Below are 16,792 nucleotides of genomic sequence, written 5' to 3'. Positions count from 1 at the left end.
TTCTCATTTTTGCTTCAAGCCATGTTTAGTTTCCTAAAATTTTCCTTAAGTACCTAGGGGCGGTAAAGGGCACAAGTTTTTGAACTAGAAAATCTAAGGGTCGGGCCCTAAAAGAACCGGACTCTAATCTTATACAATTTTGAGCTAAATAAGTTAAGGGCCTTTTTAGACTGTGAAGAGGCCACTAGGGCCATGGCCCATTACCACCCCTAACAGTACCCGTCACATCAAATATTCGGCATATGCATGGAGCATTAAATGCAGTTAAGAAATAACTCATTACAAAGTTTAACTGTAGACAACGAGACGAATCTTTCAAACCTAATTAATCTATAATTAGACATTAATTATCTAATAACAATGAAAGTGCTACAGTATCAGAATCCAAAAAAATTCGCGAACCAAACAAGCCCTCACTTGGATTTTGACTTTTGATGAAGGAAACTGCCAAACTTGACAAGAGATTGTTTGGGAAAACATTTGCAACCTACGCTGCTGATCGATTGAAAGGTCCCGCTGATGGAGATGCTTAGTCCAATAGAGTAAGAAAAACAAAAGGCTTAATCCCAGGGGTAAGAAAGCAGAAGAAGAAAAGGAGGCTTCACAAATAAAGGAGCTTATCTCTGTTCGTAGCAGCACGTCGCAGTCCTTGCGCATTTGCAGCCTAGCAGGGGCCTCTTTTGCAGCGGTGATATGGCATCATAACCTAAAAAATTGTGGATTAATATCCGGTACGAGTACCTCTCAATGCTGCTGCGTGGAGCGAGTGGCTCTGCGTTATGTAGTGGCACTACTACACTAGCTTGGGTAATTGGTAGCGATGTTTTCGGAGGAAAATAATGCAACGAAAGAGAGCTGAAACTTACTATATTATTATTTCTGAAAAGAGGGAGAGCTGAAACTGACGGCAACGAGGGTGGGGCCCGCGGACCTTGCTTACTGGGTAGACCAAACAGAACAGAAGCCGAGCAATTTCTGGACGGCGGAAGCGTGCTCCGGCTTCGTTATTTTGTTTCGTGGAGGTGTGGGCTCCAGCGACACCCAAAGCGATCACGAGCTCGGGCGACCTGATGAACAATTCCGATTTCTCCAGACCCCAGTTGAGGTCGTCCGGGCAAAGTGGGGACGGCATACACGCCACGCCGTCTGAACAAAGAAGAGTCGGTGCGTGAAAGATGCAAGGGATTCGATCGAGTATTCGAGGTAGTGGTTGGTTGGAAAACGAGATCAGAACCACTGATCGAACCAGTGCCGTCCATAGCCCCGGACCATCTATCTATCTATCTCGTCCGAGATCGATGCGCAACGAACGAATCGAAGCAAATGAAAAAGAACAAGGAACAGAGAATCTCACGATAATCCCTTCATTACAGTACACACACTGCAGCATCCACCGGATTGCTTTCGCTGCAGTTAAATTAACAAGATAACACCACCAGCAACGGCACTGCTAACCCTGCTAGCACGAGCAAGCAGGCAGGCAGGCAGGCGTCACATATTCTACTACTAGGAGGAGTAGATCGGAAAGGGAAGCGACGAGAGGAGACGAGAGGAGAGAGAAGACTTGGCGAAGGGCGGGCCGCGGGCGGGCGGAAGAGACGACCGGGCTCCGCAGCTTGAGCTAGCCGGCGTAGATGTGGACTCCGATGGCGATGAGGAAGATGGTGATGAGCGCGAAGTAGAGGACGGCGTGGACGAGGATGGCGATGCCGCTGGTGTGCATGGTGCCGAAGCCCACGATGCGGCCGTGCGCGGGGAGCTGGAACAGCAGCCCCGGCGTCAGCAGCACGAACAGCACCGTCGCCATCACCACGGGGCCCCAGTCCGCCATCGACGACGAACCGATCAGGCGCCGGAGACTCGATGGGTGGATGGATCGCCCTCCCCCTCTGTTTGAAACCTCTCGCTCGGAGGAACGGAGCCAGGGAAGGAGGGGATGGGGGAGTAATTAATGGCCCGCCGGGCGAGGAGACGTTGCGTTTTTGTAGGAGGAGCATGAGCTAGCGCTGGCTGGCTGTGTCACCACTCACCACTTGTACTACCACGGCAGCCCCTGGGCAGAGCAAACGGTCGGCCAGACGAGCCACGGGCGGTGGCTGACCCGCGGGCCCCCGCGCCTGGGTCCCCGAGCGGGGACACGTGCGCGGACGCGCGGCCCGGCCTTGTTTTTTTTTAAAGAAGAAAAACTGTACAGACTCAGAGCCCAAAATACGCAAAGCATACTACTCGTTTAGACGAATACACACGCAGCCCTACGTTTATAAGCATCTTTAAGAGACTATGAACCTACAGATTCGTTATCGATAGATATACTAATACCGACTAAATTTTAAACTAAATCCAGAATATTTAAACATCTGTATCGAGTCGGGGACTCGACTCCGAACGAGCTGAGCTACGATTACGATCAGTTGGCACCGCTTGCATGGCTTCGGGGTGGAAGGACGCGCATCCACTGAAACAGGCTGGTCTCGAGCGGCGCGTGTACGTGGGGCCGAACCGCCTGTGCGGGCCCGCACGTCATCGAGGTGAGAAGCGGGCGGCCGGCCCGGTGGCGCCGGCACGTGATGCGAGCTGGGCTCCGTCTCGTGCTGTTGCCTTTCCGTTGCGCATCGCCGGAAAAAAAATCATCAAAAGTATGGATCGACGTGACCACAAGGTGCACCTGCACCGCGCCAGTGTGCACGTATGCTATACTAGTACACTAGGCTTTGGCGGCGCCGGGTCTGGTCGAAAGCGAGCGAGGTCATCAGCTGCCGACGCAAAAAAAAGAAAGAATGACAATCCGATCTGATCCGCGGAATAAAAACAGACACTGTTTTGTCCTCCGTGTCTCGTGCTTTCACCAAGTGCCAAGAAAAATGGTTTTATGCGCTGGACACGGATGCTTTGCTTCGGGCTTCCACCAATCATCGAACCAAAAGGCTTCCTTTCCGTAACGGGAGCGGGAAAAAAAAATATATAAAGCCGGAAAATCAACAACCCGAGTGCGTGCTCTGCTCGTTGGCGAATATATTTTTTCCCCTTTTGGAAAAAAGACGCGGCTCGGATGAGTGCCCGATCGAAACTCAAGTTCATGCAGATTGCAGACGTGCGCTCTGTCTTCGTGACTAAACAAAAAAATTTTAAAAAAATCCCATGCAAAAGCTGCAGCGCCGTAGTACCGCACCTCGCATGTTTTTATACTCGTGGCACTGGCGATTGTTCCGTCGTCCTACGGATCCACCGACCAACCGACATTGGGTGCTTCGACCTAGACCACGCCATCTACTGTATAGTAGTCTGTACATCACACACGAATCTACAGTATCTATGGTCGCGCTGTGTGGTGGTTCGGGTGGCCGGGTGGGGGCGCGCGCGGGAGAGGGGGAGCAACAGGCCAACAGCAACGGGCTGCGCGCACGGGCACGTGGCTCGCGGTTTTTTTATTTTTTTATTTTCGTTTTTTATAAAAATATATATTCGTTTTCGAAATTTACAGGAATATACCCCGACTGCCCCGCTGCCGAGTGGCCGGGACCTGGTCGCCCCGCTGCGGGGCGATAGGGGCTTTTGTGCAAAAAAATTTGCGAAAATATTTGTGCGTAGGTCCTTGGGGGCTGGTCACCCGGCAGCGGGGCGGCCGGCCCCTCAGGCCGCCCGGCAGCGGTCCTGCCCGCCTGGCTGCAGGGCGACCGGCTGCAGGCTTTCTAGACCGTAGGCGACGAGACGGACACGTACTCCATTGCATGACGACCGTTATATAGTACACGTACACGTGTGTAAATGAAGCTCTGCTGGGGTGTCAGATCATCGGTCATAGACTCGTATAGACGAGCAGATGCAGCATGCATTAGCTCTGAATTGTTGGTTGCCTGCTGCCTGCTGGTCCTGGTCGATCGGCTCGCGGAATGATCCATTGATGATGCTAGAGCCAAGTCTCGGGTTGTCCGCCGATTCCTATCACCGCATGCATGCCGGCGACGGCGAGGATGCTTTTGCTTTACCACTTGTCTCTCCCGGTACTTATAAAACAGACATTAGCACCGGTGGAAGAAACCACCCGGTACCCATACCTCTGGTGTCTCTGATATTTCTAAGTGCTCGCGTCACATATTAGCTCTCTCTCGTGTCTCTCCAAACACTGCCAGTGTCTCACCTCAGCTCTCTCTCTCACTCGGCAGGTGCTTCGGCCGGCGTAGGAGCTTCCGCTTCGGCGGCAGCGTGCCCGGCCCGCTTCGGCGGCGGCGAGATGCTACGGGGGCGTGCACACCCGGCCGGCGCCAGAGGAAGGGGCCGCCGGCGGCCACGCGCAGCAGGAAGCTTGCGCGAGGCGGAGCGGTGCTCGGGACGCGCAGCAGGAAGCTTGCGCGAGGCGGGATCCAAGGCGGCGACTGCGGCCAGATGCAGCGGCGGCGGGATCTGCGGTCTCCGCACGGCAGCGGCTGCTCCGGCGGTGGTGCCCCTAGACCTGGGGGCGGGCGCGGCAGATCTGGGCCTCCCCGAGCGGCGCGGCGGGGGCGGAGAGGACGGCGGCGGCAATGGGGAGGGGAGGTGGCCGCGCTCGCCGGAGTGGCGCTCCCCTGGCTCACGCGGAGCAGCACGCCAACGGGCCATCTCGGTAGGAGCAGCGGCGGCCCGCGGCGGATCTGGAGTCGCGGTCGCTCTGCGCAGGCGGCGTCCATGGCGGCCGGCGGCGCGAGCGGGCTTCCTCACTTCTGGTGGTCGACGTCGGGTCCGGTAGCGGTCCTGGCGCGTTCCCCCTCCTCGGCCCCTGTTTTCCCACCTCTGTTGGGCGGCGGCGCACCCCGCGGGCACGGGCCGTGCGTGGCCTTGCGCGGTGGCGGCCGCTCGGGCGGTGAAGGGCAAGCGGCGCCCGAGCAGGGGCGCGAGGACGGCGGTTCTTGGCGGCGCGGCGGCCAAAGGAGGAGCGGGCCCGAGCGCGGCAGCAGGAGCGGCGGCCGGCACGAGCGGCTCGGAGCGCGGCAGCAGGAGCGGCGACGGCGACGAGGCGAAGCTCCGAGCCTGAGTGCCGGCAGCAGGAGCTCGGGGCCGAGCGCCGGCAACAGGATGCCTGCTTATTTTTTTGTTTGCCAAAAATATTTTGGTACCAGTTGGTCTTTCCAACCGGTACCCATATATGCCTAAGGCACCGGTTGAGAAATCCGGTGTCTTATACTGAGGCCATTGGTCGCGGTTGCGGGGCACCGGTTGGGAAACCGGTTTCTTTGGCCCTTCTCAGCCGGTGCCGAAGGCCTGTTTTTAGTAGTGGAAGCTTCGGCTGCTACGGCAGAGGACAGGAAGAATGATGGAAGAATGATGCCTTGTCTCGGTCTTTCAGCAACGAATTGAGAGGAAAGGTGGAGCGAGCTAGGGCGGGCTATCTGAATACGAGTAATCGACACAGATCTCACATCTCACGTACTAGCATAGTAGCATACTCTTAATACTATGCGCCCTGGACGGAGAGGGACGGCAGCGGTCGGCTGCTCCCCGGGCGACACGTGCCCTGGCAGAGGACGCCCGACGCGGCTCCTGGAATCGCGGCTCCTGGAATCGCCGTTCGCCTGTTTCGCAGACAGCAACAAAGACAACGTGTGGCAGCAGCCCAATCCACAGGCATAACAAACAAAGCCCAGCCCGCAAACACCCCGCCGGCCCAATCCAAACAAAATAGAAAATTCAGCCCACTGCCGGCGCAGCGTAGCGCGCCTGTTGACCTAGTTCATATATAGTTCAACTGGAAAGAGGCCATTTCTAGCACCCAATACTCCTAGCTGACTTTTCCATAGTGAAACTGAAACAGCGCCTTTCTTTTTTTAAAAAAAAAAGAGAGGATCGCGTCCGGTCTACCTAAGTAATCGACTCGATTACTGATCTCACACCCCACCTGCAGGAGTCGCCTTGTGTTGGTGGAATATTACGTATTAGTATCTCTCCACAAAATCGAGTCCATGCAGTCGTAGTGCTTGCTTTTCTAGTTAAATTTCCTGGTAAAGCCGTATAGCTGGACCGCACGTCGGCCGCACGTAGTACCAGTGGTATTGTCCTTGTCCAGTCGGTGCCCAGAATAGGTGCTTTTTTTTTCCCTCAAAGTGAAAAAGAAAATGAAATGAGCGCCTTTCTTTTTATTATTGAAAGGCAGCAACTAGGCTTTTCAGACTGATAGTTGTTGTGATGCGGCATTATTTCAAAATCATTATGGTAGGCAGTTGTTGGAGACGGGAAGCAAAATCGTGCCAGACCAGAGATACGTCCCTCTGGCCAGCCGCCGTCGAAGGAGAGCTCATCTCCATAAAAAAAGGGAAAAATCCGTTTTACACCTTTCAACTATCGCAAAAGTCAGATTTTTAACTTTCAACTATAAAATCGGACAACATAGGTCATCCAACTGTCAAAACCGGGCAAATTTGGCCCCTGGGGTGGTTTTAAAGGTGGTTTTCCATTTTGTGAGAATTAAAAATATTTAATTTTACACTAAAAATTTATAATTAATTCATTTTAAGTCAAAAAATTATGAAATGGGTATCAAAAGTTTTCTAAAAATGTAACCTATCTATTGTCACATGACTTCTGAGCTATTCAAATTTAATTTTTTATGTTCATAATATTTGATTGCTTGCAGTTATGCCTATTATTTTTAATAACTAAGATTCAAATGGAGCAATAATAGATATGTTACATTTTAGAAAAATTTTGGTACTAGTTTCATATTTTTCTGATTTAAAATGAATTAGTTTTGATTTTTTTAGATCTAATTAGATTTATTTAGTTTTTTTTAAAAAAAATACAAAACCACCTTCAAAACCATCCCAAGGGTTAAATTTGTCCGATTTTGACAATTGGATGGTCTATGTTATCCGGTTTATGTAGTTGAAGGTTGAAAATTAGACTTTTGCTATAGTTTGAGATTGAAAATTAGACTTTTCTAAAAAAAAAAAGAGCTCATCCTGTTTCTGGTACATTTTAGTACAGAATAAAGGAACCCGCTGAACAAAGACCGCCGTTTTCTTTTACTGATCCCTTTGTGTGCGGCGTACGAAGGAGAGAAGCCTGGAAAATCACAAAGCTTTGCGCGGGCATCAAGTTACACGCCCTCCTTTTCGGCTCTACAGCTCCACAGGTCAGGTTGCTTGGCATCACTGCAAAAGATGGATGTGGCTGGACGGAGTTCACATTATTCCACTACTACAGAACAAGTCTTTGATCCAAGCCATTTGTTCCAACTGTCTTTGGACCCGGGACTAAAGAATACTTTAGTCCCGGGTCCAATGGCTAGCCGGGCAAGCGGGGAGCACAAGGGCTTTGGTTCTGGTTGGAGCGACCAGGTCCAATGGCTAGCCGGGCAAGCGGGGAGCACAAGGGCTTTGGTTCTGGTTGGAGCGACCAACCGGGACTAAAGGGATAGTGTCCCTAGGCCTTTGGTCCCGGGTGGTGGCTCCAATCGGGACCAATGGTCCCGCCGCCATTTGGTCCCGGTTGGAGCCCTCACCCGGGACCAAAGGTTCGTTATTTGGTCCCGGCTGGTGGCTCCAACCGGGACCAAGTGGCGGCCAAACCATTAGTTCCGGTTGGAGCCACCAACCGGGACCAAAGGCCCAGGAACACTGCTCTTTGGTCTCGGTTGGTGGCTCCAACCGGGACAAAACTCCCACGGCCAATTATTACCCCTTCTTCCTCCCCTCCCCGAGCCATTCAGCTCAGTTCTTGCATGCTGTTCTTGGCTCGGGGTGGGGGGAGTTTGCCCATTTCCTCTACGATTTGTGAAGACTTTTTGATTCTCCATCCATTCAACAGCTTCAAAGCTTAGGAGCTTGTTCCTCTCATCTTGCATTTGTTGTGTAGCTCGTTTTATGGTTTAGAAATTGATAAATGGAGGAGATATTTAGATTGTGAAAGTTTTCTTGATTTTTACACTGTTTGAGCTCAAATGTGGTATGGTACTTTTAGCTGTGCATATGTAGAAGCTTTTGGCTTGTGTTAGTTCATCTATATGAGAATAGGGTGTTGATGTTATTTTTTCTTGTGTATATAGAGTTGATTTTCTTGTATAACTCAAATGAGGATAATAGAAAGTTTTAATTTTTACCATGAGAGTATGTGTAAATGGATTTGAAATGAAATAATAAAAGTAATAGTTATTGTAAGTGCAACAATATATTATTAGGAATGATTAATTGTTGTGCTCTATTGATGTATTTATTTTGGCACTCTAGTTTGTAAGAATTCATTTAATTTTTTGTTGTTGTAAAGGACAAGTGTAGCGAGTATGAGTACGCAACATGATGCATTGGAGCGTCGGGCGGCCACCCGGGGCCTCGGGCGTCGGCACGCAATCAGCTGGAGCGCATCAGACATTCTCTTGAGTTCCGCCCAGAGGAGCATGTTGGACTTATTAGAAGCCGTATTCGTCGTTTTATTTATGTAATATTTGTCCTTAATTAATATGTACCATATATATAGGAATTCATATATACATATGTATAAGTGAATTCCTATATATATATATATATATGATACATATAAAAGATAAATATAACATGAATATATATATATAAGTATATTAGTGGAGTTCATACTCCAGTTTAATTCCAATGCAAAAGTACAATAAAAATAAAAATGAAATAACCCAAAAGAAACAAAATAAAGGGAAAAAAAAGAGGGCCTTTGGTCCCGGTTGGTAACACCAACCCGGACGAAACGTGGCTGCGTGCCACGTCGGCAAGGCCATTGGTCCCGGTTGGTAATACCAACCGGAACCAAAGGGCTGCCTGCCACGTCAGCTCTGGCAGCACCTTTGGTCCTGGTTGGTGTTACCAACCGGGACCAAATGCCCCCTTTCGTCCCGATTTGCTGACCCGGGACTAAAGGGTCCCCTTTTGTCCCGGGCTGGCGATCCCGGTTGGGAAACCGGACAAAAGCCCGTTCCCAGCCGGGACAACATCCCTGTTCTAGTGTTCTCGTCTCGTCTATTACATGGAGGAGCAGAAGAATGTGTGTGTAGACTAGGATAAACTCTGAGCTGACCATCCTGCTTGCTACCTGAACTGCTGATTTCAGATGCGCAGCGTATGCCACGGCGGCGCGCTCGCTCTGTTGCCACGCCCGTGCGCGACGCGCCAACGTGGCGGCGACCGGCCAGCCAGCCGGAGTCAGCTGATGCAGAACTGCAGATCGCCATTGTCACGGTCAAGCAGGTGAGGCGGAGGAGCCAAACGCAACACGGATTGGACCACGCGCCTGCTCATGTGTCAAATCCAAGGAGATCACGGCCGTCGTGTCGTATCCTAGCTCCAGAACAGAAGCGATGAAAAAAACCGTAGGAGTATGTGAGACGACGAGGATGCGCAGCTAGATTCACCAACCTGCCCCCAAGTAGGTCTGAAACTGAACACTGGGTTTCCAAACGATTGAGCATAGAGCTGAGGAGGTGACAGCCGCTAGCTCTTGTGTGTACGAGAGGCACAGATCGAGTTGGGGATCGGATTCCGTCGGAATTCAGATCGATTTGAGCATCCCCCGCAGCGCACGCGCGCACCCACCCACCAAAGACAACCGACGCATAGCGTAGCGCAGAACATGGCGGATTCGACACTACTCGATACCATGGATCATACATGGAACGCAAAGAAGATGAAATCGAGAGGCATGACGATCGAGCAGGCAGACGGATCGGGGTGAGCAGACGGCAAACGCCACACCAAAACGAGAAGGCAGTAACTAGTAGCTAGGTTTGCCTGAATAGCTCCTCGATTGGATCGATTGAAGTGCAACCAGCTAGGTGTTCCGCCTACAGAATCGAATTACAGACGATGTCTTGCATAGCTAGCAGTAGCATACACGCACTTTCACTTGTGTTCAGTCGAGGATGAGCAGACAAGCAGCGGCGGAGCCAGGGCTTGTCCCGATCTGGACTGGATCCCCGTGTCCAGATCGAGGAGCCAGGAGGCCCAGAGCAGACTAGCCGGTGTAGATGTGGACGTGGAGCGCGAGCGTGAGGATGGTGAAGGCGGCGAAGAAGATGAGGGTGTGGACGAAGATGGCCTTGCCGTTGGTGTGGAAGCCGCCGAAGTCGACGTGGCGGTGGGAGCCCGGGAGCTCGCACAGCAGGCCCGGCGACAGCAGCACGAACAGCACCACGCCCACCACCACGGGGCCCCAATCCGCCATCGATCTAGCAGTAGCTTGCTTGGAGTTGGAGGCCGGGAGCCTCAGCTCTTCTGCTACTCTCTTGTGCGAGTCTGTCTGCCTGGGTGGGGGAGACGGAGAGTGGGAGTGTGTGGTTTATGGGTGGAAGTGGAACTCGGGAGGGAGAAGAAGAGGGGGATCGGAGATAAAGTGGCCGCGTGGGAACAAGCGTCACGCACACGTCTGCGGTGTTGGCACGATTCGATGCCATGCCCCCGCGGCGAGGGAGAAATCTCAGATCAGGTCGGCTCTCTCTCGCCGCCCACCGACGGACGGTGCAGCAGCCAGCAGGCATGGCCGCATGGGATGAGCATGTACCGAGAATGAGACAGACGGGCACGAGGACGAGGACGCAACGCTCGCCCTGGCCCACCTGTCTGCCGCTGGACTCCATACCACACCACCAGCACAGCAGCAAGCCAGCAAGAGACTCGTTTCCTGAGCCTACCGTTGCGGGCGGCGGGGTCACGTGGCACGTGCACGCCGGACGCCGCTCGTGATCGCAGCGGCGAGGAGCCGTTGAGAAGGGAGCAGACGGCGGAGCAACAGCACGCGCCAGTTGCCTGTTTCCCCTGCCTGCCTTGCTCTGCCCTCGGTCTGCAGCCAGGTTACAGAGAGTCAGAGACCGTCTGGGAAGAAAAAATTTCGAGAAAATCGATAATCACTTTTATTGGTGGTAACCGGTTTGACAAAAATTCTCGGTAATTTTGAATCCGTACTCACTCTTAACCTCCTAAATCATATGTCTTCTCATTTCTAAGTATTGTGATGTCTTGTTTTTCATATTAAATTATTTGGAGATAATCTAGATAATTTTGAGTAGTTTGAGAATTTTTTTTGATTTTTTTCGAGAAATCCAATGAACGCATTTGTCGGCAATCTCTAGGTTTTCCCCCCGGTAAAGTTAACCCTGACACCAGCCGGGTAAGTAAACCACACGGGGGCAAGCTTACCACCAGTTACCAGGATGAGCAATCCACGATCACTGAAGGGGAAAGGTGCCAGAGCAAGGTCCTGAACATTGAACAAGACAAGAGTAGTAGTTTGTCCAAGCTATCATGGTCACTACTGCTCATCAGACCGGGAATGGTAAATCCATCCTGATCTTTTCCAGCTTGCTGACCACCTCATTCATCGGAATCCTTCCGTCATGTGACTCGCTGGAGCTTTCGCAAAAAAAAAAAAGGTGACTCGCTGGAGCACAGCAAGCCCAACTTCAGTATTGACACCACGCAGCCGTCCAGCGCGGTAGGAGTAGAGCCGGGATTCGAGCGTGTACTCGTGTCATCAAAACCACCTGCTCTCTCCTCGGGCAGCAGGTCTGGGTCAATAACTTCAGCGAACCCAGCTGGAAATGCATCCAGGACCCACCGCCTTACGCTTAGCTCTCCAACGAACTTGGGGTCTGTAGGCCTCTTCCCTGTGAAGACCTCGAGCAACATGATCCCGTAGCTGAACACGTTGCTCTTTCGTGATGCTTTTCCTACTGCCCCGTACTCTGAATGCAGTACACCACAAGTAAGGATACTACTGACCAAATAATAATAATGCTTAATTCACACAAGTAATATGAATTGTGTAGGCATAACTGAAACAATTAAACGAATATATTTGTACATGTACCTGGCGCCATGTAGCCGACTGTCCCTGGCATGCTCGCAGACACAGGGGAGGTCTCATCCCCTAGCAGCAATTTCGCAACGCCAAAATCCGCGAGATGCCCTACGAGCTCCTCGTCAAGGTGCAGGATCACGTCGAGGTGCCCTACGAGCCATTGCCACGTCCAGCATTATGTCTAGCCCCTTGAGAAACCCCAAGCGCCGCCGCCTGCTGCCTCCCGAGTGCAGAAGCGCCTCTAGGCTCCCGTTGCGCATGTACTGAAGAACCAACGCTTTGAAGTCCGGGGTGGAGCTGGCGCTAACAACAACTCGAGTAGGTTTGTTAAATTTGGATGAGTAAAGATCCATTTAGAAATCCACTTCTAAATTTTACTCATTTAAATATGGGCCTCCACTCTAGCAGATTGAGTAAATCGGGCTTCCATTTTTCCCGCTGACGACTGGACCCCACCTGTCATTCTCCGTCCCCGTCCCCCCGCCTCACATCTCGTTCGATCTGCCTGGCCGCCGTCCCCGCCGCCGCTCCCAATGCTGGTTTTCCGATCGCCCGTCCGCAGGCGAACTCACGGTCTGACGCGCTGACCCACGTGGTGGAGCCCACACCCACGTGAATACCCCTCCCTCCGGCCTAGCGCTCCCTTTCCCTTTCCCAAATCTCGTTTCCGTTTTCTTTGTCTCTCAGATCCGGATCCGGTCGTGAGAGCTCCACCCCCCTGCGCGAGCGGCGCGGAAGACCGGCGGCGGGGAGGCGCTGCGCGGCGCGCCGGCAGCGGGAGAGGCACGGCGCGGCGACGATGTAGCTGCTGAAGGTCCATGGGGCCGGGCTCCATGGTGGCGAATCAGTTGTGCTGCGGCGGGCTCCCCGGGGTCGACCTCCGCGAGCGGCGACGGCGACGGCGGGCTCCCCTGGGGCTGAGCTCCTCGAGCGGCGGTGGCAGCAGCGGGCTCCGAAAGATCGGTAAGGCCCATCACGCTCCTCCCCTCCTTCTCGGTCCTGCCATGTTCCTTGAGACTAGTTCGCCTCGAGTGCGTCGTGGGCAGCTTCGTGCTCCTCTTGCTGGTTAGCGATGCTGTGGTTAAGGTGTTGCGTCGCACGCAGCACAGCACGTGAATGCCGTCGGATTTGCCCATCACTCTGCCCAACGTAGTTGACTTCGGGAATAGGGAAATGGACGGTTTCTACCAGGCCTGCTGGGAAATTTCTGTTAGCAACCATGGTACTTTTCGAACAATGAAGTGGTTCTACTGGGCATGTCACTCTGTATCTTCTCTTTTTTCCTGTAATGCATGTAGTCTGGTAATGGTAATTTTGTGCCATATGGACATTCATGCTTGCTCAATGCTTTAGATTCAATTCCATTTGGTACACATTCGATACAAGTTGAAAACTAACTTGCTAAGTTGTGTTTCTTGGTCCTTTTGCTCAACTAGTGCGAAATATTAGAGTCATGATTTCCCTTTTTAAATCTTATACCTTCTCTGTTTTTAGGTATTCATGTGCTAACTTTTTTTTTTCCAACCTTTCAGGGCCCAAGGAATTTACTTCTGTGTTTTACAGTCTTCAGAATTGGAGAGTAAGATGATTTGCAATTTAATATTCCTTTTTCTCTTACTTGCAAGCAAACCAGTCATGCTTAGCACTGGTACTAATGTTTCGCTCTATTGTTCTGTCAATATTTGAAAGGTTTGGCCGTGATCGGAGTGGTAAGATTGACTCATCAGAACTGCGTGATGCTCTTTCTCAGTCTGGGATACTCTGTCTCTCCAACTGTGCTAGACCTGCTTGTGTCTAAATTTGACAAGACTAGGGCAAGAGCAGAGCAATTGAATATGATAACTTCATTGAGTAAGGGCCTTCCTTCAATTTAACTGGTCTTTATTTCTTAAATGATTGTCTGGCAATGATTTTTATTCAGATTTATCTGTTATGAATATAGCCGCATGGATCATACAGTGCTGTTATCTTGCATGTTCAATAACTCATTGATATCACCTATGAAAATTTATCACTGACTGGTGGGATAATTTTTTCCCCTTACTTTCAATTAAATGTGACTTAAGTAGCAAAAATTCAAACTAAAAACTGGTTTTACATCAACTGACCTCCAAAGTTTCAGCTATGTTTATTAATGCTATACGATTGTGATGTATACTGGGAAAAAATGATGATATTCTATATGCTTTCAGTCTGCCCATTACCACAGTCCTAACCTTTTTTTCTTTTACCTCTGCAGATGTTGCCTCACCGTTAAGGTATGCCTCAACCATGCTGAACAAGCGCATCATTTTTCTTTAATTGCATCTTCTTCCGTTATCTTATGGATTACCATTTAGCATTTTTCTTTAAGGTATTAACATATTTTTGAATAACTTTTATTTTAGATATAGGATATAACTTTTCTTTTGCAAAACTTCCGGACTAACTTTTATGTGAAGTGTGAAGTTGCTACAGTTGGTAACACAAGTTTTCCCTTAAAAATAATAAAGAAAGTTTATGTTAGTAAGTTATTCATCAAAGTTTGGTGAAAACTCTTTCGTAATTTTTTAAAAAGTTCTATAGTTCCTAATTTACTACTAACAAATCTTTACAGAAGTTGTGCTCATAACTTTTTTATTAACATTCGTCAAGAAGATTTCTATAAAAAATAAAAGTGGTAAGTTATTTATCAAAGTTCTTCCAGGAAATTCTTTTACAAAGATTTCTTTCAAAAGTTGTTAGAAAAATTTCTGCGTAAAGAATTTTGTGGAGTAATTTTAGTCCAAGTTTTCTAGATAAGTTTCCCAGGAACAAATATTATACAAAACTTTTCTTTGCAAAGTTTTTTCACAAAGTTTTATAGTTGATTGTTTTATAAGAAAGTTACTAGGGAAGTTCTATACGAAAAATTTATTTAGAAAAGTCTTCTATATAAGTTACCTATAATAGTTTGTACAAATATTTGTTTGAAAATTTTGTTACACAATTTTTTTGAATAAACTTTAGGTTCAACATTTTTACTTAACTTCAGAAAGTTTAACTTGATAAGTTTGTTGTATAAGTTTTGATAACTAAGTTTTTCTGAGAAAGAAGTTTTTCATACTAAGCAAAGTAAAAATTTTATAAAAGTTCTCCAAAAAAATTTTCATAAAAGATTTATGCAAAAAATTGTTTGTTAAAAATCTTCCAAAAAATTTATGTGAAAGTTTGCCTACATTGTTTTTTATATGCAAAAACTTGTCTGTTAAAAATATAAATTCTCTACAAACCATTTTCGTAAACAAATCCTCTCAAAAAGTTTGCCTACATTGTTTTTTATATAAAGTTTATTCTGCTAAAATTTAAATTATTTTTTATACATAAGTTTATCATGAAAATATGTATATTTAACTTGCAACACATTCAAAAGTACGTTCAGTTTCCTGCTATATATGTTTCTTGGTGATGTGTTGCGACTGTTCCTTTCATCCTTTGGATTCCTTGATTGGAAGGGGTGCTGGTTGGCAAACAGGGTTATCATGGCATGCTGCAGGTGATGGTCTCAAGGTAGTTTAGAATAGGTTCTTTGGCTAATAGAATTATAGAATTGTATGTGTTTTTAAGTTTGTAGCGAATAGATGGGATAGATGCTTTAGGAACACTTTTGCTTGTTTAATTTATTTTGAATGAGCTTGCGCAAGCTGCTTTAAGTACAAACACCTCAGTATATGCAGGAGTTCAGCAATGACCGATCAGAGATATATGATCTGGCCTAACTTTATGCGATTGTCAATTCCATTTTCTTATCCCGAATACATTTTTTCAGTTATGCAAAGTCATCTTAGTCAGTCTGTAAATGACTTGATCTGTTTACTTTTGATAAATGATATGAGCTTTCTGAAACCTGTGTTTGGGAGTTTGCCCACTGTTTTTATATATCAAGTCAATTGTGCTTCATTTGGAGGCGGCTCGGGCTCGACCTTCAACACGCTCCAGTGCTGGAAACGGAGACGGGGCTGGGGATGGCGTGGATCTCACGAAAGCGGTGGCAGATGAGGCAAGCTTCGACCACGATGGAACGACGCGATGCGAGCGGGGCCGCTTACTACGAGCAGTGGTCGGAGCATGGCGGCGGATCCTACGGTGATGGGTGCACAACACACTTGCGATTTTCATGAGCCTTCCACTTTGTTGTTTCTTTTATTCTCCCATGCTGAATGTGTTCCTGATCTCTGTGTTGTTGGTAGGGGGAGATGTGCAAGGCTGCCATTGATGGATCCAAGTAAGTTTCTGGTTCGCCTGTCAAATGATTGATGAATTGCCTGTGCGGGGGCACTGATGCACCATCTATGTTATCAGTGTGCGTGTGTGCTTGTTGCAGAACTGTTGAATGTTTGACCAAGCAAAAGGAAAAGGTACCTACTAATGTTAACCATCAAAAACATTTTATGTTCTCAATTTTTACTACTGTTTTTATACCAATTTTTCATAATTTTTTCTTCGTCTTGACCCATAGCCTTTTTTTCCTTTTTCTTTGCAGGCATTGGTAAAAATAGTAGTAAGGATTAGCAGAAGAAATACAGATACTAGTTATTAAAACCACAACATGTATTCTGATATATTTCTTTTTCAATGTTACTATACTATATTTGCCAGAGTTTTTGCATACTGTGTGTTAGTGCATATTTTCACGTTTTTTGTTTTGATCCTCCACCTGTATTTTTCTGTGAATTTTTTATTAACTACTACCAAAAAAGTTTTCTTAAAAAAAATTTACCAATGCCCGTAAAATTAAACTTTATTACTGTGTGGATTTTATTTTATGAATCAAACTTTTTAAACTTTACTTATCAATAAATTTTTATTCTTCAAAAATTTTCTCCAAAATTTTTTTTGTTCTCGTAATTCACAAAGCTATTTATTTATATTTTGTATACTTATTAAATTTGTAAACTTTGTTTATCTATAAATTTCTTAACAAAAACTTTTTTCGAAACACAATTCTCAAAACTTTGTCTGGTAATGAATTTTAAGAAAAGAAATTTTTTTC

General features: G+C 48.2%; 3 protein-coding genes across 6 annotated transcripts; 1 reads left to right on the top strand and 2 right to left on the bottom strand.

Annotated features, from left to right (window-relative positions):
• Positions 1 to 1,331: 1,331 nt before the first annotated feature.
• LOC120702519 lies at positions 1,332 to 1,971 on the bottom strand. Its single transcript, XM_039986369.1, has one exon. The coding sequence runs from the start codon at positions 1,829 to 1,831 to the stop codon at positions 1,622 to 1,624; it is 210 nt and encodes a 69-aa protein (XP_039842303.1). The 5' UTR covers positions 1,832 to 1,971; the 3' UTR covers positions 1,332 to 1,621.
• A 7,716-nt stretch (positions 1,972 to 9,687) lies between these two features.
• On the bottom strand, positions 9,688 to 10,406 carry LOC120702517. The gene has a single exon (XM_039986353.1). It carries the CDS (start codon positions 10,147 to 10,149, stop codon positions 9,940 to 9,942), a length of 210 nt encoding a protein of 69 aa, XP_039842287.1. The 5' UTR covers positions 10,150 to 10,406; the 3' UTR covers positions 9,688 to 9,939.
• Positions 10,407 to 12,370: 1,964 nt separating this feature from the next.
• Positions 12,371 to 16,433, top strand: LOC120702501. 4 transcript variants are annotated; one of them, XM_039986332.1, is made up of 8 exons: positions 12,402 to 12,744; positions 13,314 to 13,360; positions 13,471 to 13,632; positions 14,021 to 14,039; positions 15,656 to 15,892; positions 15,990 to 16,024; positions 16,102 to 16,157; positions 16,283 to 16,433. In XM_039986332.1, the coding sequence occupies exons 3-8, from the start codon at positions 13,518 to 13,520 to the stop codon at positions 16,337 to 16,339; spliced, it is 519 nt and encodes a 172-aa protein (XP_039842266.1). In that variant the 5' UTR covers positions 12,402 to 12,744; positions 13,314 to 13,360; positions 13,471 to 13,517; the 3' UTR covers positions 16,340 to 16,433. The 4 variants fall into 4 exon arrangements, 3 of the variants coding, with proteins under 3 accessions (XP_039842266.1, XP_039842262.1, XP_039842255.1); XM_039986328.1 differs by having other exon boundaries at positions 12,423 to 12,744; positions 13,457 to 13,632; XM_039986321.1 differs by lacking the exon at positions 12,402 to 12,744 and adding an exon at positions 12,806 to 13,003 and having other exon boundaries at positions 13,457 to 13,632.
• The last annotated feature ends 359 nt before the right edge of the window (positions 16,434 to 16,792 follow it).

Source organism: Panicum virgatum, chromosome 1K (assembly GCF_016808335.1).
Source record: "Panicum virgatum strain AP13 chromosome 1K, P.virgatum_v5, whole genome shotgun sequence".
NCBI classification, from domain to species: domain Eukaryota; kingdom Viridiplantae; phylum Streptophyta; class Magnoliopsida; order Poales; family Poaceae; genus Panicum; species Panicum virgatum.
Note: the sequence above shows the minus strand (reverse complement) of the source record. Positions and strands in the feature narration are given on the sequence as shown.

Coding starts and splice junctions, on each gene's coding strand:
- LOC120702519 (XM_039986369.1), bottom strand. CDS start 1,831: ATGGCGGACTGGGGCCCCGTGGTGATGGCGACGGTGCTGTTCGTGCTG.
- LOC120702517 (XM_039986353.1), bottom strand. CDS start 10,149: ATGGCGGATTGGGGCCCCGTGGTGGTGGGCGTGGTGCTGTTCGTGCTG.
- LOC120702501 (XM_039986321.1), top strand. Junction 13,361..13,456: donor ACAGTCTTCAGAATTGGAGA/GTAAGATGATTT, acceptor TCTATTGTTCTG/TCAATATTTGAAAGGTTTGG. Junction 16,025..16,101: donor GCTGCCATTGATGGATCCAA/GTAAGTTTCTGG, acceptor CTATGTTATCAG/TGTGCGTGTGTGCTTGTTGC.